Raw genomic sequence first — 22,738 nt, 5'->3', positions numbered from 1 at the left:
CAGGACAGGAAAACTACAAGGCTCTTGAAAATGAGATATATTCATAAAACAAGGGAACTGAAGAAGGAAGACAAAATTAAGTCCGGAGAAGAATGTGGAAAAAAAGATAAGAAGGGTGAATAACAGCAGTCTATAAGGCTTACAGCAGTCCCCTCAAACTGAAAAATACAATGAATATTTACGGGTAGTGAAATTATTACCCTATATCAGTAAGAAGTCTTACAGGGAGAAGCTTAAAAGAAAAGAGTACTAGAAAGAAACCTCATAAATTACATTGCAGGTATCACAATTATATTATTCATTACTAAGAATCCAATTCTCATTTCAAGTAAAAGGTTTCAGGAACATAAAAGCAGCACGACAAACAACAGTGAGGCCAATACCAGTCATGATAACAGAAAGTGTTAGACATGTAACATCATTATTTTAAGAAAAATAAGGCATCAGCAAACAGAAACCATTTTATAAAGAAAACAAAACCAAAAACCTTAATTGTGAGACTGAAAGAAATTAATATATTACTGTCGTGGTTTAACCCCAGCCAGCAACTAAACACCACGCAGCCGCTCACTCACTCCACCCCCACCCAGTGGGATGGGGGAGAAAATCGGGAAAAGAAGCAAAACCCATGGGTTGAGATAAGAACGGTTTAATAGAACAGAAAAGAAGAAACTAATAATGATAATGATAACACTAATAAAATGACAACAGCAATAATGAAAGGATTGGAATGTACAAATGATGCGCAGTGCAATTGCTCACCACCCGCCGACCGACACCCAGCCAGTCCCCCGAGCGGTGAATCCCTGCCCCCACTTCCCCATTCCTATACTAGATGGGACGTCACATGGTATGGAATACCCCGTTGGACAGTTTGGGTCAGGTGCCCTGGCTGTGTCCTGTGCCAACTTCTTGTGCCCCTCCAGCTTTCTTGCTGGCTGGGCATGAGAAGCTGAAAAACCCTTGACATTAGTCTAAACACTACTGAGCAACAACTGAAGACATCAGTGTTATCAACATTCTTCGCATACTGAACTCAAAACATAGCACTGTACCAGCTACTAGGAAGACAGTTAACTCTATCCCAGCTGAAACCAGGACAATTACTTTATGATGAGACTTATTTTTGAAATGAAGTTTAAATAGGACCATAGCTACCTGGGTGTCTCTATTTTATAAACACCTCTGCAAAAGATACCTCAGATGATGGCAACCGTGACACATTCTCATTTTTTGCTAGCCAGTTACAAGTAAGAAGTAAATACTTATTCACGTGATCACTTTGCATTACAACATTGCTGGCTAAGGTGCATCAAAGATGATGAATATACTTCACTATCTTCACACTTCTCTCTCGATTAAAGTTGGAATGGTGGTATTGCAGACGAATCTTAGATCAGTCTGTCATCCCACTTTATTAACTAAACTTTCTTAAGTTTTAGCCTAGAGACTGAACTTGAATTCAAGTGGCTCCCTGGGAAATGTTATTTTATTAAAACTCTCCATACAATTAAGACTTTGTTTCTTCTTTTTCTTTAAGACAAGGTTTCTGTAAGTTTTTATTAGGTGAACTGTTCTTTGGAAAGTCTGATAAATTAGACCTTGGCATTTTAACTTCTTTGTTATGCGGGCTTAGATGTGCACAGAGAATGAAGCGCTCGTGAGCTGTAGGACACTGAGCTTGAGTTCCACAGTTAAAAGTCTGTAAACTGCAATACAAGTAAGCATAGCCCAAGTGCGTAAGCACTTGGCCAGCTACTTCCTAAAAGAAAATAGCCAAGCCAAGCTCATTAGATAACTGGAATAAGCAAGCAAGAGCAGAAAACCTGACATATGATCCCTTTATTGTATAATAAATCACTGCAGCACTTATGTCAGTAGTTTAACACACAAGATTTGTTATGAAGCCAGGTTTGCACTCTACAGCAGTTTCACGCTTCAAAACAAGAAAACCCGAGCTCAGCTTTCCCACCCGTCATACAGAGAAAAGACTCAAGACTTCAAATCCTGCCTATGGAACATATTTTGAAAATAGTGCTTCAGTTCCTTGAAGGGGAAAAACATAACCATCAAATAACAAATCTCTCAGAAGATCAGGGTAAAGAGACTTTCCTAGAAAGCAATCTTCAGATCTCCAAGTTGAGACATAGCAACACTGAGCAATCTCTTATGCCCATTATTTACTCAACACACAAACAGGAAGGCTAAATAAGAAGCATCACCTTCTTATTGATCTAGCTTTTGATTATCAATTTAAAACAGTTACTTTATTGCATAATTTCAGCATAACAAAAAAGCTTTCTAGGCTTTCATAAAACATGTTTTCCACCTGTTTCCAGTTACCAGTACTATTTTCAAAGAACAATGAGAAAGATGCATATTAGTAAGACTTGGCAAATTTTATTTCCACCTGGTGGAGCAGCAGAGAGTGGAAAAATCTTTGGAAGGGCATACATACCAGAAACTCCAGGAGTTAATCCAAATGAAGAGAAAGAAGTAGAATTCTGTTCAGAGGTATTAATCCTTGCATCCACATTCCAAGCAGCTGTGGAGGGAAAAAAAGAAAAAACAACCGAACTTCACATTGCTGGCCATGTTGAAAAAGTTAGCTATTTAATTACGAATAGGGTCAGGAAAACAGTGGACATTCCAGCCATGTTAACATTTCACACAACTGAGGGCATTATTTTGCTTATTATATCAGACAATCAGTGCTGACAGAGATGTGACTGTATGAACACTCAGCTTGAAACAATTTTCAAGCTTTCTAAGGTCTTCTTCCCTCAACAGCCTTTTGTATATATAAACTTCTCACAAAAGAAAAGTAAATTATGTTTTGAGCCCCAATCAACTACTTGTAGCTTTTATTTAGAATTACATTTATTTGACTGGGGGGGTGGGCACTCAAAACTGGACAGAGTATTCCAGATGTGGTCCATGAAGTGGATAATAACTATCTCCAATCTATTGACTCCTGTTAATACAGCCCAGAATACTGTCGGTGTCCTTTGCTGCTGGGGCCTATGGCTGGCTCATGTCCAGCTTGGTGTCCACCAGGACTCCTTATCCACAGAGCTGCTCTCCAGACAGTCAGTCCCCAGCCAGGGGTGCTTCCTACCCAGGTGCAGCACTTCATATTTGTCCTTGTTGAACTTCCTCAGCTTCCTGTTGGCCCATTCCTCCAGCTGGTCCCTCTGGATGGCACCCCTGATGTGCATTGTATCTACTGTTTCCCCTCTCCTGCCTCAAGTTTGGTGTAATCTGGGAATCTGATGTGAATGACATTCTGTTGCCTCCTCCAGGTCATTTATAAAAATGATAAACAGGACAGCTCTCAGTACAGAGCCCTGTGATATCCCCCTTGTTACCACCTTCCAGGTAGAGGATGACTCACTAACCACTACCTTTGAGCCTGACCAGTTTTTCAATCATCCTAACTTGGATACAATAATACTGTGAGAGACAGTGTTGAAAGCATTACTAAAGTCATCATAAAAGACATCCACTGCTCTCCCCTCACTCACAAAACTAGTAATTTTACCAGAAGCAAATCAGCCTGGTGAGGCATGATATATTCTTGGTAACAAAACCAACAACAAGCTGGTCACAGTCACTAAGAACTACCTTATTAGAATATACAGCAGAATACATTTAACTGGAATATGCAAGAAGCCCTTTGCCTCTACTTGGCAATAATAAAGCTTCCAACTGTACAGCAGGTCCAGCCTCAGGAACCACGTTTCACAATATGTGAGACAAATAAAACAGATCTAGACTAAAGCAACGTTACTGACTACAAAGGAACACTGCTTTCTAGAAGAGACTAGGATAACTTAGATTGAACAGTGGGAAGGATCATATTAGAGCATCTGCTAATAAGTTGAAGATTGTTGCCCAGAGAGAAACGAAGAATTCTCTTCTCTATTATTATTATGGACAGTACAAGTGATAAAGGCAAAAAATTGTACTGGAGAAGGCTAAAAACAATTTCTAATGAGAAAAACAGTGTAACACTAGATGTCACAAGAGCTGAACAATCTTTATGCCTGGAGCCTAAACAAACGTCTGCCAAAACCAAACATAGTTGATTTGATCATGTTGGAGCAAGAGAATAGACTTATGGCCTGGGTTTTAAAAACATCTATTAAAAAAAGAAGTTATACTTCAAAATGACTTAGTAATCACTTTCAGAATTTTGCGAAAGTGATATAAAGAATTTTATTCCTTCACAGAATTTTATTTCAGATAAACTCCAAAAAACCAGTTAAACTAAAAACAGACATAGATGTTAAGCCGTCAGAACTTACAGTAAAGAGAAACTGCTTACTTCGCATTTCACTAGACCACTCCAAGATTTTTTTAATAATTAAACATAAAGCTATTTAAGAGATTCACTACTAAAAAATACACTTATGTAAAAATGCTTAAGTAAAGCAAGTTTTCTTCAGAATAGCTTACCAATAGGAGTGAACAAAGAACGCTCTTTCCAGGGCCTGCCCACCAGGGTTACACCCCAGTCCTTTCCATTTCCATTGGCATCGCCAGTGTCCTGGCCCCAAGCCGATGTCTCAGTCTTCCTCTTCCCAGCTGCAGTTGAAGGAACAGATGTCCATTTCTCCTCCCCTACACCAATCTGTGAGGAGATTTTTACAGACTTCTCATTCCAGCTTCCTCCATTTACTGTATGGCTTTCACTCAATCCTGGAGAAACTTAAATACGAGCATAACGAAAGCATTATTTTAAATAAGAACTGGATGAAGAATTAAAATATTACTTACGTGCACATACACTTAACAATAAAAAAAAAAGTACAAATGAACAGCAGCTTTGCTACACCGGTGTGATACAGAAGAGCTGCTGCTCTGTCTCAGCTGATTTTCCAGTTCAGATGATATGCACCATCTGTCTACTAACTTGAGAGGGAGGAAAAAACAGCACCAACTGCACTCTCTTTCCTGCATCCCTTTCTTTATAAGGCTGATATCTGGACGAACCAGTGCCTCTAGATTAAAAAACAAATGGGGTGGGGGTGATTCCAACACTGCCATGTAATTTCTCTTACAGAGTATGGTGATGATTTGTAGAAAACCCCATGCACTAAATGGAGAATAATTTCTGTTTCATAACTGCATAAAGCAGTTCTTTAAACAGGAAGTAGAAGAAATGACCAAGGATTAGAAAATTCTTCCCAAACACCACACAGGATTTACAAAGAGCATAGCTTTCATATTGACCAAAGTGTCCATCAAGGTTAGAGGAAAAAATCATGGTAACACTTTCAAAATAATAAGCAATATATCTGGCATTACACAAAGGTAAAAGACCACAAGACAGCAACAGTCTACCCCGATGAGAAATTACTAGCCATAGCAAGTTTAATATATACTTTGAGTCAGTAGTACACTGAGACATAAAGATCATCATAAAACTTTTTTTTTTAAATTTATGTCCCTATAAAACATAAAGGCTAATGGTCACCTGGTGCACCCAGCCTGACCTATATATCACAAACCTTTCTCAAAAGGCTCTGTGTATCAAATCCTCTCTCTCTCTTTTTATACATGCAGTGTAAACAACAGAAAACCTGCTCATTTACAAACAATTACACAATACCTGCACATTGCAAGTGTAACACTTAAATAGTCAGCCCAAACCTGATGCACAAGTCAGTCAATATCATATGCTGTATTGGGTTTGTGTGGCAAGGTTTTGGTAGTGGGGCAGGGTTACAGGGGCGGCTTCTGTGAGAAGCTGCTAGAAGCTTCCCCTGTGTCCAATAGAGCCAATGCCAGCCGGCTCCAAGACGGACCCGCTGCTGGCCAAGGTCAAGCCCATCAGTGACAGTGGTAGCACCTCTGGAATAACATATTTAAGAAGGGAAAAAAAAAGTTGCTGTGGCACAGAAACTGCAGCAGAAGAGAGGAGTGAGAACATGTGAGAGAAACAACCCTGCAGACCCCAAGGTCAGTGAAGAAGGAGGGGGAGGAGGTGCTCCAGGTGCCAGAGCAGAGATTCCCCTGCAGCCCCTAGTGAAGACCATGGTGAGGCAGGCTGTCCCCCTGCAGCCCATGGAGGTCCCCATGCTGGAGCAGGTGGATGCCCAAAGGAGGCTGTGACTCAGTGGGAAGCCTGTGCTGGAGCAGGCTCCTGGCAAGACCTATGGACCTGTGGAGAGAGGAGCCCATGCTGGACCATGTTTGCTGGCAGGACTTGTGACCCCGTGGGGGACCCACATTGGAGCAGTCTGTGCCTGAAGGACTGCAGCCCATGGAAGGGACCCACGATAGAGCAGTTTGTAAAGAACTGCAGCCCGTGGGAAGGACCCACGTTGGAGAAGTTCGTGAAGGACTGTCTCCTGTGGGAGGGACCCCACGCTGGAGCAGGGGAAGGGTGTGAGGAGTCCTGCCCCTGAGGAGGAAGGAGCGGAAGAGACAATGTGTGATGAACTGACCATAACCCCCGTTTCCCATCCCCCCTACGCTGCTGAGGGGATAGGTAGAGAATTCGGGAGTGAAGCTGTGCCCGGGAAGAAGGGATGGGTGGGGGGGAAGGTGTTTAAGATTTGGTTTTATTTCTCATTACCCTACTCTGGTTTGATTGGCAATAAATTAAGTTAATTTTCCCCAAGTCAAGTCTGTTTTGCCTGTGATAGTAATTGGTTGAGTCATCTCTCCCTGTCCTTTATCTCGACTCATGAACCTCTTGTTATTTTTTTCTCTCCCCTGTCCAGTTGAGGAGAGGGAGTGATAGAGCAGCTGCGTGGTGCTTAGTCGCTGGCTAGAGTTAAACCACCACATATGCCAAAAAAACCTACAGATCAAGTATTTTATTCATCAAATGAACTCACACCTCAGGCAACATGAACATGCCACATTCAAGGCAGCCTCACTGGCAAGGAATTGATTAGGTGAGATATGCCTAGATTTTCTCAGACAAATCACTTCCAAACACAGACGTCTGTAAGGTCACCATCGCTGTACTTAAAACCACTGCCCTTTCTCCACAGCACTAACATTGTTCATGTCAGTCAACATCCTCTAAGGGTAATATGATGTCTTAGGGGAAGGCAACAACAAAACCAGCAGACAGACAGAAACCAAACTAGCTGGTAGAAAAACTCTTTTGTAACCTCACCTACTTGGAAACCTGCAAGGCAGCTTAAGTCCTGAAGCAGGAGCTTGATTATTCTGTGTTTATCATCCTATTCTCCCATCACAAACATTTACCTTCTATATGACCAGCAAGTTTTCACAGAATCACAGAAAACTTAAAATTGGAAGGGATCTCCAGAAGTCACCTAGTTCTACCTTCTGCTCAAAGCACAGCTAACTTCAAAATTATACCACATTATTCACGTTCTGGAAATCATAAAGGCTGACAGTTCAAAGCATCTCTAGGCAATCTTATGAAGAGCTTTTTTCCTCATGGCCAGTCAGAATTTCCCTTACTGAAGCTTGATTATTGCCTCCTGTCCTCCCATTATGCACCTCTGAAGAATACAGCTCCTTCCTTCTGTGCTATGGTCCAGGAAGTTTGTATGTGAAGTAAAGCTCTCAAAATCTAGCAGAAAGTGATTCACTTTCTGGATCTGGGTGCTTTTAATAACTCATTTGTTGACTTGCTTAATTACACTAACTACTTTTCATTAAAGCAACACCACTACTGTTGGCTATGAGTAAGAAACAACCATCCTGATTTCATTGTGCCAAACTAAGTCACTAAGTATACTTAGTATATATACTAAAGTATTACTATAGCAGTATCTCTTACTAGAAAACTGCTAAGATTCACTAGTCAATCACAGTCTAAAAATCACCAAATATTTTAACAATTACATATATGACATATAATGTCATGCATATTTATTTATAAACATACATTTCTATTTAAGTACTTCCAAAATGAATGTAAAGAACTGATTAACTCATGTATACAATCTGAAACAAGTGCAAACTGCAATAATCAGGACTGGTATCTTTGAGCTCTGCTATTATCTGTATTAATTTTTTCTTTGAGCAAATAATCAATTCATTAACACAAAAAAGTAAGTTTGAAAAGCTAGGATAAAGAATTTTTAAGTGGAGCCTGAGAATAAGCTTTATTGTTCTGTAAGTAATAATTTGTATGATATGTAATGTCTGAAAATTCTAGATACTGAATCCTTTTTCTACATGTAACAGAGACCGTTTTCAACCTGTTAAGAAGTAACTGCAACTTAGAAGTATAACATTTGCATAGCCAAAAAAGCCAGCTGCATAATAAAGCTCCAGATCAGTAACTTCAAAAATCCTGCACTGACAATTTGTGTTTTCACTTCTGTAGAACACTTTTCTAGTTACTTAGAATGCCTAATAACGAAAGCCTTTTACCTTGTGGAATAGATGACTCCCCCTTTGCAGGTTTAGAGCTGCTAACTTGCGCATTCAGAAGCGTATCACCTGATTAAGAAGTAAGAGGAAACAGAGCTAGAGTAAGTTTTTTCAAATAGCAACACCTGTAAAAATCTAAAAGAGTATCCATCACTGATACTTTAAGAAAAAAACCCAACATCAATACCTCAAAGTAAACCAAGACATTTCCAGAAAACTTAAGAATAAAATTAAAATGCTCTATTTTTTATTATTTGTGTTTATTTTGCAGACAGAATGAACTCAAAACTGAGTTAGGGCCTATAAACCAAGTAACTGCAGATTTCAAAGAACTCTAGCTAGGTTCCCAAGAACAGAGAGCAGAAATCTAAAACAAAGGCTGTCATTTTCAAGCAAAGGGCAGCTCTAAGTATTTCAGAAATATATAGCTATTTCTAACTTCTACCTTACCATGAAAACACTAGATACAGCTGAATTCTCTTCAGATTAGTTTGGTGCAAGGTGATATATAAGAACATACAATGCAAAGAACATACAATAAAGGACTCTGGCTAGAGAGGTTACAGTAGTTATGGCTAGCCCCTGAGTATACAGACAGTTGGAATTACCATTTCTTTAAGCTGTTTGTGTGTAAATGGACAGAAAAAAAGAAAACGGGAAACAATTGATGTAGTCCTCAAGGACAAGAATCATGCACTCCGTCAAGATGAAAACAAGTGTCAATAAACACACCAGGCAAGGCATGCAAATTTCAGTAAATCATTACTATGTACCAGACAGTTGCTAAGCTCAGTCTTTTTGTCACGTTGCTAGAACATCAAATTTAATGTAATTAAAGCACCAAATGTATCAGCAGGTTAAAAGTATGTCAGAAAACTACACTGTTTGTGTCTTCAGATTCTTTTAGCTTCTTAAACCATTTCTCAGTTGCAGCCAAATACGAATTCCTGTGCCTACACACAGTTTAAACCAGCCCATGCAACTTTTTTCTGAAACAGTAGCAGCCATAGAAGCTAAAATCTACATTTGCTTATTGAATCCTTAGCTATAATAATTGATTACTAATTTCAGCCAGATGTGCCCCACCATTATGAACAGCTTTTGTACAGGTACTACTAAATCTATGTTAAAATGTCTACATGTTAAGCAGTGAATGATCTGTAAAGAGAACTCATGGGCATAACCTCCCTACAAGGAAGCGTTCAAAAAGTTAAGGAGTTGGTGCTGCCTGCAGCAGTGCTGAGGGTGCCTTTGAATTTTCCAGAAACATAAATGGCAGAGTCAGCAGAGCACAAGTAGGGATGGGGACACATGCCTATGCAGCTGTGCAGCTACTGACAGAGGACCAGTGTGGATGCCAGTGTCTCAGCCACTTACTCCAGAATGTTCTCTCCTGAGCTTCCCTGAAAGTGTGGCTCAAAAAAAGGGGAGTTTTGCACAATGAAAAGTACTTTTACATAGCTTGAAATAATTTCCTCAAGAGTTACACCTCCAAATATAACTACCATACTTCCAAAACAGAGTCATTATTTAAGCATTCAAGTAAAGTTATCTTTCTAGAACACATTCACAGACCTATTGACCATCATACCTTTATTTTTTCTGAGAACGACCGGAAGTGATGATGTAGGCATCAGTTGTTCAATGGATACAGTAACTGTATTTTCCACTCCTTGGAGATTTGATTCTCCTGAGCCACCGTCAGTCAGCACCTTGTCTCGCTTACGCTGCTGTCGCTTCTCTCTGTTACTGATTTTTGTTTCCCAGGTTCCTAAAACATCCCCCAAATGAAAACATCACTAAATAAGTCAGAGAGCAAAAAGGAAAGAGTTTTAGCTTGTTTCACATCAAGCTGAAGTCTCCGTACAGGTTCAGCTTAAAAATGACAGACATGGCAGTCAACTTCAACATTAGTTTGAAAACATGGACAACTGGCCAAAGCTAAGTTTTTCTGGATGCAATGCAGTAATATTTTGCTTCACAGAGCAAAACATGAAGAACATGAGTTCTACTATTCAGGACTTTTCTCATTTTTTGTAAGTTTAACTTAAAAAAAAAAAAAAAAAAAAAGGCAGTTGAAGTTATTAAATACTGTTGTTTCAGATTGCCAGACACAATATGCAACTATGGAGTTATGACAAAATGAGTTCCTTGTATTCCTTTATGAAGCACAAACAAGTAAATCTTACACAGCATTTAAGCAAAAATATGTCTAATTGCACTTTTGTGTATATTTGTGTTCAGTACCTTCATCAACTTCCTTTCCATCTAGACGTGACATATCCTGAACCGTTTTAGCATCTCCTTTTGATTTCTTTTTTTTCTTTGACTAGAATAAAAATAAAACATTATCTTAATAATTACTTAGTGATCACTTGTCATAGTGATTTAGAATTCCACCCCTCCCCCTGAAATACAGGAGTAAATCTGAAACAGATTTTCCTGAACAACCTTCACTAGGGACAGTCTCTTGAAAGGAGTACTAAACACTACTAATTCCTAAATATAGGTTAAGACTACTGAAGTAACATGAAAGTCTTACGCAGTACACAAATGGCAGGTGGGGGGAATGACTACTTATGCTACAGAGCACAAAGCCTGGTGGAAGAAGCTATGCTGATGGCATCACAGTCACAGAGGAGTAATGAACTGTTTGGCAAGCAGATCCCACTCTGGCAAAATTTGTTTTGTGCAGAAGCAAGTATGAAGTTATACAGGGAGAAATAAATAATGCCAGTGACTCCTTTAAAAAAAAGTGGGTAAGAGAATTCCAGCTTGGAAAATGACTTCAAAACAGGAACTGTGATTAGAGCCCATTTAACAGATGTACAGGGTTTTTTCCCAATGTTTCACAAGTTATGGCTTCTTGGCTATACAAGCAGAGATAAACAAAGAAGAACAGAGATGACTACTTCTGCAAGCAGTTTTGGTGCAACAGGTAGCGACATGAAGCGTTAAAAAGATAATATTGAGAAAAAAAGATGCAAAATGACCCAAGATATTGGGAGAGAGTATACTGCAGAAAGCTTTGGAGTTTAATCTTTTGATAAGCTAAAGTGATGGCAAATTGACTTAACTACCTTCTTAGAAAGAAAATACAGTATTGAAAAGCTTTTCAATCTAGTGAAGAAAGGTGTGAAAACTACTAGGCAACCTGAATGAAAAAAAAAACAGCCTTTTTAAAGAAAGATGGTTATCTACTCAAATGTTGTAAGGGGAACTAATCACCGATTTACTGTCTCTGGAATATTCAAATAAGAATATGCTAAGAATGCTGGATATTTTTGTGGAATACATGCTTCTGCCAGAGTAACACTAGTGTTTGTCAGCTTTATACCCAAGTTCAAACTATATGATTTTCTAGTCTTAGATGTCCAAGAAGAGTATAACAATCTCTCTAGAATTCAGAATTGGTAACAACTAAATTATCACCTCAGCTGCAGCAGGTATCCTATGGGCCCACAATGGCATGCAGTCCACATGCCTTTGAGTTAGCATGCCCCAAAAGTGTCACATAGCTTCAATATAGGTACTGAAAGCAGTATAGCTTGTTAACGCAGCACCAGAGATAATAAAAATTTCACTGCTTATATGCAATGCTGTGCCAACACACCTATAACACTTAGGGAACTGACTTGAACAGTTAACTCATTGTTTACTGCACTAGGGGACCCACAATACAGATGCACCCAAACTGAATTATCTCACTTACTTGCTCAGTAGACTACCTTTACCCACGTACCAGCTATCTAACTTCTGAAAAGTCTCAAAAAGAGGAGGGCCTGTTTCAAAAGCAACCCAAGAAGAATTGGTTCTAAGAATATGAACAAGACAAATAATTTGCCAGAGCACCTTCTAAGGAAAGAATTAAAAAGGAAACAGTTATGAATTGCTTTTTGGAGCTCAAGCAGAGGAAAGATTAGTAAGTTTGTACCTATGTCTCCCATTTTCAGCTACACTGAGAATAGAAGCTGAGGTCTGAGAACCTCCCACCCACAAAGCCCTAACTACCCAACTGTCCTCTGCCACTAAGAGAACACCTGAAATGACTTCAGAAGTCTCCCAGACAGCAGTTTAAGATGACCGCACCTCCAAGTTATAACTCCAGTTTCTTAAATAACTAGCTACTACAGAGGTATCGACATGAAATTTTTCATTTCTCATGAAAACATCAAAGTTCAACAGTTCTAAAAATTAATTTCTTACTAACAAACACCGTTTTTAAAAAAATCAATAATTCAAATCTTGAAAATATACTTTCCTAACCTGAGTTACTAGAACCTGATCTGAGAAACCAGAACCATAATTAGTTATCCAATTTACTCACCACCTGCTAAACTTAGTGCTGTAGCAGTCACTATCTCAGTAACAAACTGACTGAAACAGCAAGAGACATTAAAGGTTACTGAGCAAGCTAACCGGTCATTTTGCAGAAGCCTATTCATTCAAAGTGTCACCTTCTGCCAATGTTGGCTCTGCCACCAGCCAAAGACCACATGAGGAACTCCGCAGGCCTGCCAAAATTTTTTAAGTCTTTAAGATGCACTGTCACCCATGCAAGAACAATAGAAAAATAAACCTTTCTTCCTCATCCCTAATGGTCTGTTTATTTCTAGTATTCAAGACAAGGCAGTTGTGTGTTTGCAAACAGAATGGGCAATGAAGTTTTAACACCCTGCACTCTCATCCACAGAGTCACTTCTTAGATACAGTACCTTATGCTAAAAACTAAAAAAAAACCCCCTGTACTGTGCAAGTCACTAAAATGGAAAAAAAAGGAAGAAACTATTCAAAGTGTCAAGAGAATCATAAACCCTATGAACAGCCACAATCCAGGCATTCCCCTCCCCCAAAGCAGAACAAGAAGATACAACTTAAATGACTATCCTGAAAAAACATGCATAAAATTCACAACCCTGAAGCAGCTAAGAAGTACAGAACCACAAAGGCAGTGCAATTTTCACTGAAAGCATACATTCAAGCGCACAAAAAAAATCATACCCTTCAGGTCATAGATTCTATATATTCATGTATCTACACACATGCACATACTACTTAAACCCCACCCATTGACTTTTACCACCTATCCCAAGCTATACAAAGACAGAATAGGCAGGACCCCTTACAATCTTCTTAGCAGGTTTATTATGTTACAAATGTAACAGATACCCTGAGAGGCTTAACCAAATAACTAGATGCCTGTAAAGTTACCTGTAGTTTAAAGAAAGTTCTTGGGTATGTTTTTAATTGAAGGGTAACAATCAACTCCTGAGGCAATCATGCTTTGCCCAGGGCTCCCCAAAGTGACATGAAAACATAATTAGTTGAATAAGCATCCATATCCATATAGTGGGACTGATTTCCTAGAGCTGCAGCTTCAACTTAACATTTTAAAATTCAGATCACTATGTTTGCAATTTTAAGGTAAAGCTCGAGTTTAGCATTTAAACACCTTACCTACTTGGAAACCTGCTTGAGATAAAGTGAAAGTTGAGAAGAAAATTATAGTTATTCCTTCAGGATCAAATTTTATTATGTTCTTGAAAAAAACCAAACCCACAAAGTCAATCTGATATGTGACACATGGAGAAGAGAAAGAAGTGCACAGCATGAAATTTTAAGGCAAACCCATTTCACAGAAAAGTCTTTCTATTTGCCAATGCTAAAAATGTTTAGTGCCCTCTAGCCAACTAACAGGACACAGTCTTTTAGCCAACATACTAACTGCAAAAGAAGTTATTACAGGATAGTCAAGTAAGTTAATTAAAGCTTGAACAAGCTAAACAAATTTCAATAATCAGCTACTGGTTTCTCACTGTTTACGCATAATCATTTATTTTTCCAATACTCCTTAGTATAGTTAGAACAAATGCATTTTGTTGAAGAAATCAGAAATCCATGACAGCAGGAGAATTTCATGTACAATGTTAGCAAAAGAACCGAACCAAAAATTGTCAAAGGCCTATCATAAATATATCCATGTTGCCTACAAATGATAGCATTTATGATAAGGCTAGAAGATGTTAGTCCTCACAGTGCAAAAAATAACATTGCCATTAGTATGGTTTTTAGATAAAGCTACAGACCAAGCTTTAAAAAGATGTTTTTAATATAGCTGTTCAATTTGCACAACAAAAAGCTCACACCAGACTTCAAAGCCCATATTTGTGATCAGAAATTAAGAACTGTAATCACTAATGGATACATCTGACAAAAGAAATAATCAGGCACACGGCCTTAATCCTTTGAATAGTACTCCCCCAATTGTTAGACCATTTACAAGCCACTTAACAATACTATCATTATGTTGCATCTCCATAGAAGCCAGCAAAGATGAAACGCAAACTTAATTTCTGTAGGCTTAACATTTTCATGTGGTGAACAGAGATATCAGTGTTTGGGGGGAGGGGGTGGGGGGCAGGGAGGGGGGTTTGCTTGATGCAAGCATTCTGTGATAAGGCATGATCTCAGAAGTTACGAAAATACTACTTTAGCTCTTTCCAACACCAAATTAGGTTAGTACTCTTCATAGCAAGAAATACGCCTCTTCACTCATGTAACAGGATTTCAAATCACAGAGTTATTAGAAATTGAAATAACGTGCAATAAACTTTGACATTGCCATTTCATATCCATAACTGACCTTTTCATTCTTCTTTTCTGTGTCCACAGGCTGCTTTATATTTTCTTTACGCACAGTTTGTATTACTTCATCCTCAGATACATCAAGGAAAGACCGTCCATTAGGCTGTGTAAACAATAAATGTGAATAATAAAAAATTTGGAGAAAGCAGATGAAGCAAAGTTCAAATTACAGTATCAACTGAAATGCAACTATTTGTTGACTGAAAAATGCTTGCAAGATTATTAAGTAAAGCAGACAGAATTGTTGATTGGTGCTCAAAATACCCACTGCAATTCTCTATTTACCAAACATAGAAATGAGAAAGGAAAGAAACCAGGTCTCCTCATTTCACCTCAGTCCTACTCAACACAGGAATTGCTTATCAAAAGGTAAATTTCTCAAAGTTACCAGCTTTCAGAACAGCTACAGAGACTGCTTCAGAACATACAGTTGTATGTGCCATAAATTATCTAATTAAAAGAACCCATTTACCACTTTGTAGCAGTTCAGTAATGGGCTGAATTTTTAAAATTGTTTCTACCTTGACCAAATTTCTGCAATTTCTACCTATGCATATCCCTCACAGCTTATTTCCTTCACAAGTTAAAATTCATAGTAGAACAGAAATTAGAAGTCAAACACGAAGCATGACTAAGCATGACATCCCATTGTTCTTTTCAGACAGACTTGATTATAGGCGTTATGTTAGTCTACCATTTTCTCCTCACATAATAAAGGAAAGAAAATTAGCATGTGTTATTTAACATATAAAGTTAAAACTCTGGACAGTCATTAAACTAGTCATTATCATCACCTTTGACAGCGAAGGCATACACCTTAGCCTACATATTCCCTACGCAAAAATGTAGTAATTTTTAAGTCATGTTTATTGTTAACAAAAAGCTGACTGAAGTTACTGTGCTTCACAGCAGAAAAGATGAAAATAAACAAAGCATTATACTATTGTTAGCCATTAATTTCACTCAGTGAAATACAATTGTCAAATTTCATACTGATTCACATTCATAATGATTCAGATAAATTAAAGACTGAAAATTAAAGAAGACATTAAACATAAATAACTACTTCATAGGTGCTTTAATTTCCACAATTGCTTTTAAAATAAAGTTCAAACTATATTATCTTTAGTTATTTTTGTTATTAAAAAATCAAAAGATGTTTTACCTCTGCATCACAGGAACCTGATTGCTTTAAAGTAAAACAAAGGCCATATCACAACTTAGTGTGACCTCTTCCTTCAAATATCAGGTCTGATCCTCAATTTAACTGGTACAGGTATTTAAGTCTTGCCATGTTATATTACACTTACAAATCACCCTTGACATAATTTCACCAGTGCATAACACAGCATTGCTTACTGTAGTTAGCCAGCATGCCAACTTCTTATTTTGTAACTATTAATAGAAACTGAAAGATCAGGTCACCTCTTCTCCTACAACAACCAGCTTTAAACTAGACTTTTCATATCTAAGATGCTGTACACTTCCCTCAGCATTCTGAAAAAGAAGTATATTTTACAGATCTGTGTCTCAAAACTCTCTCTAAACATTCCTCTCAACAAAGCTCACAGTACTCGATTCCACAGGGATACCAAAGACCTGATACTCAATCTTGAAAATAACCCGTTGCCAAAAATCAGTTCTTGAACCCCTCTATTTTCTCCGGATACTGCACAGCCATGTTATTAGTGGTGTGAGGTCTTTCAATCCATGTTAGTACCCGTGATGTTTAAGATCTTAAGTTGGAGAAAGAATCACTATTTCTAAGTTATTTAGCAGCAGAGTTAGGTAACAGGTTTGCTGCATCTAGTATTGGATGTGTGTCAAAAATGTTTATAGCCAACTAACTTTTTTAATTCTGAACTTCGCTTTGCTTCTTTGCTATTACATATATACCTGAAACTGAAAACCACTTTCTTAATCCCTCTCAAAAATTCAATACATAAAAGTTTTAATCTTTAATTTAAAAAAAATTCAGCTGTTTCTCTGAAGTAATAAACTAATTCATATCCACTAAGAACCCTCTGCAAAAATTAATCCACATGACTTTAAAATGCTGTCTGATCATCTGATCATGTAAACAACAACCATTAGAAATATGTTTAAAAACTTGTACTTTGATACGTTTCTCCCTGAATGTATCCCTGAATTGTAATAGTCTCCTTTTCAGTGGAAGCTTTCCACATTTATTTTCTGCCCACAGATGAATCATAGAATTTTAACCAAAATTCATGTGACCATTTTGGGGTATACCAAAGATAGTAACAGAAGTGGGAAAGAAAAAAGCTTTTCTATAGTATTCAGAAATTTTTTTTAAAAAGACAACTACAGCCAAAACCCCTAAGTTTAAAACTTTATGGTAATATATTAAACATCCACTGACAATATTAATTCATTCAAACTGTGCAATTTATTATTTGCCATCTTTTTTTCCTCATCCTAAAAGCTACAGGGAAGATGCAACAAGGCAGAAATAGTGCTGTCAATAACACTACTGATTTCTGAATGCATTTCTTGCCTGCTGACCTTAAAATCCCAATATTTAAAGAAACCTTTTCCACATACATTCATTTGAGGATGTTAAGATAATCCAAAATTAGAATAAAGGTTTTGCTGAGGCTGTTAAAATAAAAAAATTGTTCTTTAAATATGGTCCAGCACAATGGATAACTCAGTTTCACACTTCAAATCCCAGTAATGAAATTGCTATCATTTGAGTTTTACAAGGCTGTATTAGCCAAAGCCCTTAGCTCCACATTATAAAGATATGCCTACTTAGAATATCTTTGGCCAATGTTTACCAATATTCTTTTTTAAGACAAGCTTACAGAAAATAAACTAAGCCATTTTCTCTTTGAGCACTGACAAACCCTACAGCCCTATTTCTCTTGCAATTTGACAATTAACATATACAAAAAACCAACATGTGAGTATGTCCTGGTTTCAGCCAGGATAGAGTTAATTTTCTTTCTAATAGCCAGTATAGTGTTATGTCTTGGATTCAGTATGAGAAGAACGTTGATAACACACTGATGTTTTCAGTTGTTGCTAATTAGTGTTTATACCAAGTCAAGGATTTTTCAGCTTCTCATGGCCTGCCAGCAAGAAGGCTGGAGGGGCACAAGAAGCTGGGAGGGGACACAGCCAGGGCAGCTGACCCAAACTGGCCAGAAGGATATTCCATACCATGTGACATCATGCCTAGTATATAAACTGGGGGGAGTGGGGCTGGGGGAGGGGGGATCACTGCTTGGGAACTAACTGGGCATTGGTTGGCGAGTTGTAAGCAACTGCATTGTGCATCACTTGTTTTGTATACTCCAATTCTTTTATTATTATTATTTTATTATTGTTGCTATTATTATTATTATCTTCCTTTCTGTCCTATTAAAGTGTTCTCATCTCAAACCATAAGTTTTATTTTTTTTTTTCCCCCCAGTTCTCTCCCCCATTCCACTGGGTGGGGGGGGAAGTGAGCAGCTATGTGGTGCTTAATTGCTGGCTGTGGTTAAACCATGACAGAGTATCAGTTGAAAGTATGAAAAAGTCTTTATGCAGTCTACTTCTAAGTGCAATAAGCATAAAACAGTCATAGCCTGAAAAGTTCTTTCAAGCAGACCAAGTAGGAACTTTGTCAGATGAATGCAAATGCTTTTACTAAAATGTGTAGCATTTACTGTCCAGGTGTACTACAAATAATAGGAAGTACATAGTCAATTTGGTATTTTCTGCATCCACAAATAGATGGTATGAATTGCTTTCTAAAGCTGTAGCAGAGCACAGAAGACTGTTACTCAAGTTTCTACGGTGTTTTGCCGATTGTACAGAAACCATGTAAGAACAGTTTCACCTTTTTTCTGTTGAAGGTTTAAAAAGTAGAAGAGAGAGGCACAGCAATTACTCAGAAGGGAAAGGAATTAAAAGTAAAGATCAAGAGATTTTTGGAGAGAAAAAAAATTCTTAACTGGGGCCAAAGAACTCTGTGACAGGAGACAAAGAGCTCTGCCCCTGCCAGGAGCTAAAGAAAAAAAAAAAAAAAAAGAAAAAAAGAGAAAGGGGCTTCAGGTTTACTGCACAGAATCTAAAGGAATGATACCATGATACTACCTTGCTCCAAGCAGCTGGAGAAAGCCAGAACTGGCTCTGTAAACTGTAGTGTTAATGAATCGTATACCATTTCAGCTTCACTTTTTTCTCAGCCTGCCCAAAGCAAGTAAATAAAGAGAATCTCATAGTTGCTACTATATCTAGTAAACACAGTGCTATTCAACTAAACTTATTTTACTAAAAATATCAGGTAAGTTGTACCCTACCTATACAGGAACTGAATAAAGCCATGTGCAAGAAACAAAGCAATAATACTCTTCCTCAGAAAGGGTACAGTGAAGAGCACATCTGATCTTGACTGATGAGAGTTATGCATCACCTGCCATACGATGAGTTCAGTAATCCTGTATTAAAGTAACCCTACAGCTTTTAATTAGACATCTGTAGCGTGCTCTTTAATGCCACAGACCAGTTGCTCTAAGCTTTCTAAAATGCCCACAATGGAAATCTAGACCCTAGCATAGCAAGCCCTGTAGTAAATCTACTGATAATAGGCTTACTTTTTTCCATTCACAGACATAAGTATTAGCATCACGGCATACAAAAACATAAGACAAAAATGACCAGACAGCAATCGGTAAGAATTTTTGTTGCATCTTTAAATTTCCAATGTTATTTTGAGAATTCCTCATGTGACAGTTGGAAAATACTGGGACATGCTAATACAGGTTTCTATGAACTTATTTTGGAAAACGAGCACGAGGCAAGCCTCTTAAACTTTGCCACTGGTATGAACTTATTTACACTACAGTTAATGATTCAGTTTGTGCATTTTCTTTTTGGAAAAGGTGGGGTCGGATTTTTTTTTTTTCACCTCTGCATGGAAATAATGAATACAAAGTACTAGAAAAATAACTTTAAAAACCTTAACAATACAGAATGACAGTCTGACAGCTGAAAGACTTTTTTTACTCTTTTGATTATGAAAATATTTGCTCTTACATAGCCTTAACTTTCATTATTTTGTGTCTGAGTAAACCAAGCTTGACACATTGCAAGTATTTATATTCACCAAATATGTCAGTTGGTTAAGTTTTATACACAATTAATACAAAGTTTGCTTTTATGAAGCCCTGCACTACAGGGCATTGTGAAGTTAACAGCGTATCTACCTCTTCAGTCTATCTTCTGTTGAGGCATTTTTTAATGTCTTCAATGATGACTTGCAAGAGTTTATGCTTTGGTTTTATACTGGAGTTTAAAGAAAATAAAACAAGCAAAATCTAAATTATTTCCAGGATTAGTTTTTGTTTTTAAGAAGGTATAACAGGTCTACTAAATCTTGAAGGATTTGCTTTGAAGATGGAAAGAAGAATTGCATCTTTAATGTGCCTTCTCCAAAATGGAGACCTAGCTACACTGGAAAGATTCTGAATCACAATGCTTCCTCTTCTCCGTGCTCAGCGTTCAGTCTCTTGCAACTTCCAGAATCAACTTCCGTAGTCCACTGCTCAAAGACAGGTTGGTGGCATATGCAGACTTTTTTTTGTTTTCTTTTAAGATATTCTAGCCTTAACTTCTCATTAAATAAAAACCCCCAAACTTCTCAAGTCTAAATACTGCCACAGACTCAAATGAAGGTACAAACCCATTTTCTCCCCTTTTTCTGGTCATTAGGTAAACAATTCAGGTTTTATAGAAAAAGATATAATTAAAAGACACAGTTGTAACAGGCAGGGGACATCTGCTGCACTTTTGTTCCTATAATGCATTTGGACAAAAATAAGATTACAAACATACTAACAATATAGAAGCTATAGAAGCAATCCCTTCAAGCCCCAAAACTATGATAACTGGAAGCTTTAGGACAGTTGGTATTTTCTGCATTCTACTAATATTCTCATGAAGTGCACGCACACTGTCAAAGATGGAAGGTTCCCACACCACATACTGAGGATTTAAAAAAAAAAAAAAAGGACAGGAATGATCTGTTTTTAAGGGGCTGCTAAGACACAGATTTCCTTATTAAAGGAGATGATCCTTACTGTAACAACTAAATTAGACATATTCCTACTGAGGCAAGCTCACCACAAGATTGATGTTAACATGTTTTGTCAAAAAGACACAGCAAAAAGCCTTACTCAAGTTTGAATCATCACAGCATTTATGGAGCTTAGAGTACTGCTTCCAATACTCTATACCTGCCTGGACTGCAACTCCTGGCTTGAAATTCTAAGCCATACTAAGGTCTCCACTGCTGGTTCCTAACCCTGCAAGCATTCGATGAATAATAAAAAGTAATGCTTTCATATAATTCTTGTTTCCATTAAAAACCTTCTAAAAAGAAACGAGCGTTTTCCTCATCACCCAGGACTGTTAACGTGTAATTTCCGTGCGTGCGCGCTGCTTCTCCAGGTTTTCAAAGCAACCGAGTAACCCAGACGACACGAGACAGCTCCAGAGCAGACAGTCAGGATCCCCCCCCCAATCCCTTCCACAGGCAAACATTACCCAGGTGAATCGCACGGCGGCTCGGGGGGAGCTCTGCGGCCTCCAGACCCTGCGGTCGGTCCGCCCCACCTTCTTACCGGTGCCTACCTGAGCGGCAGGCGTTTCACCGAGTAGGGGGCACGGGGGACAAGGCCTAGGGAGAGGCAGCCGCGCTCGGGGCCGCTGGCCAGACGCGACCCCCCCCCCCCCCCCCCGCTGTCGCCTTCCCGCAGGGGACTCGCAGCGCCCGGCAGGGTGCCACTGCAGACCCCCCCCCGTCCCGCCGCCGCCGTCCCCGTCCCGCCGCTGTCAATGAGCCTTTCATCTCCCCGCTCCCCCGCCGCGCCGTGTCCTCACCCCTTCTCTCCCGAGCGGCGCGGCCCTCGCAACCCCCCTCACCCGCGCCGTTTTCTCCGGCAGCTTCTTCTTGTTTCGCTTCTTCTGCTCGTCGCCTTTCAGGTGCAGCTGCCCGGGGCCCGGGCCCGCCGCCTTGCCCTGACCTCCACCGGCTGTCAGGCCCGCGCCGGGCGCCTCGTCACCCCTCTTCTCCACCGCGCTCCGCGCTGGCTTCTTTCGGAGACCGCCTGCGCAGGCCACGGCCAGGAGCAGCCCCAGCAGCCCCAGCCCCAGGGCGGCCGGGACCACCAGGGCGAGCCAGGTGGGCAGGCCCTGCGGGTCGAGGCCCAGCTCGAGGCCCAGCTCGGCACGCAGCAGGCCCAGGCCGCCCGACAGGACGTCCCGCACCCGGGCCGCCGCCTCCTCGGCCTGCTGGGCCGCCGCCTCCTGCCAGCTCCCCGCAGCCATCGCGGCCCCCTGCCCCGCAGAGGCCCAAACCGGGCGGGGCGGCGAGGGAGCGCTCAGGCCGAGCGCATCGCGGCCTCAGGAGAGCCGCGCTCGCCTGCCCGAGCCGGAGCCGCCGGGAGCGTGGGGAGAGGACGGGACGCGAGCGGAACCTCGGCGGGACGCAGCTGCCACAGCCCCGGAGGCGCCCGGGTCTCCTCCTCTTCCTCCCCGCCCTCCGCCTCGCGCGCAACGTCACCGCCCCGCCGAGGGCCCGCCGCTGCCGCAGCGCGCCGCCGCCATCACCGCCGCGCGCGGGGCGGAGGGTGACGCCTGAAGGGCGGGCGCGGAGCTCCCCGCCTCCCGCCCCCTCAGCGGCCGCCGGGCGCCCTCCTCCTCCTCCTCC

General features: G+C 39.9%; 1 protein-coding gene across 3 annotated transcripts in view; it reads right to left on the bottom strand.

The window, feature by feature from the left end:
• Positions 1-22,679, bottom strand: part of MTDH (metadherin) — a 37,129-nt gene extending 14,450 nt beyond the window's left edge. The window contains exons 1-7 of one of the 3 annotated variants that reach the window (XM_052787076.1): positions 21,910-22,679; positions 15,014-15,118; positions 10,618-10,699; positions 9,962-10,141; positions 8,371-8,439; positions 4,459-4,710; positions 2,459-2,545 (exon numbers count right to left, since the gene is read on the bottom strand). In XM_052787076.1, coding sequence (XP_052643036.1) covers positions 2,459-2,545; positions 4,459-4,710; positions 8,371-8,439; positions 9,962-10,141; positions 10,618-10,699; positions 15,014-15,118; positions 21,910-22,356 — 1,222 coding nt within the window. In that variant the 5' untranslated portion in view covers positions 22,357-22,679. The remainder of the gene's footprint in view (positions 1-2,458; positions 2,546-4,458; positions 4,711-8,370; positions 8,440-9,961; positions 10,142-10,617; positions 10,700-15,013; positions 15,119-21,909) is intronic. The other 2 variants (XM_052787074.1, XM_052787075.1) reach the window with 2 other exon arrangements.
• Positions 22,680-22,738: the final 59 nt, after the last annotated feature.

The sequence above is a fragment of the Harpia harpyja genome, chromosome 5 (assembly GCF_026419915.1).
Source record: "Harpia harpyja isolate bHarHar1 chromosome 5, bHarHar1 primary haplotype, whole genome shotgun sequence".
Lineage (NCBI taxonomy): Eukaryota > Metazoa > Chordata > Aves > Accipitriformes > Accipitridae > Harpia > Harpia harpyja.
The sequence above is the reverse complement of the archived record's forward strand: the minus strand, read 5'-3'. Positions and strand labels throughout refer to the sequence as shown.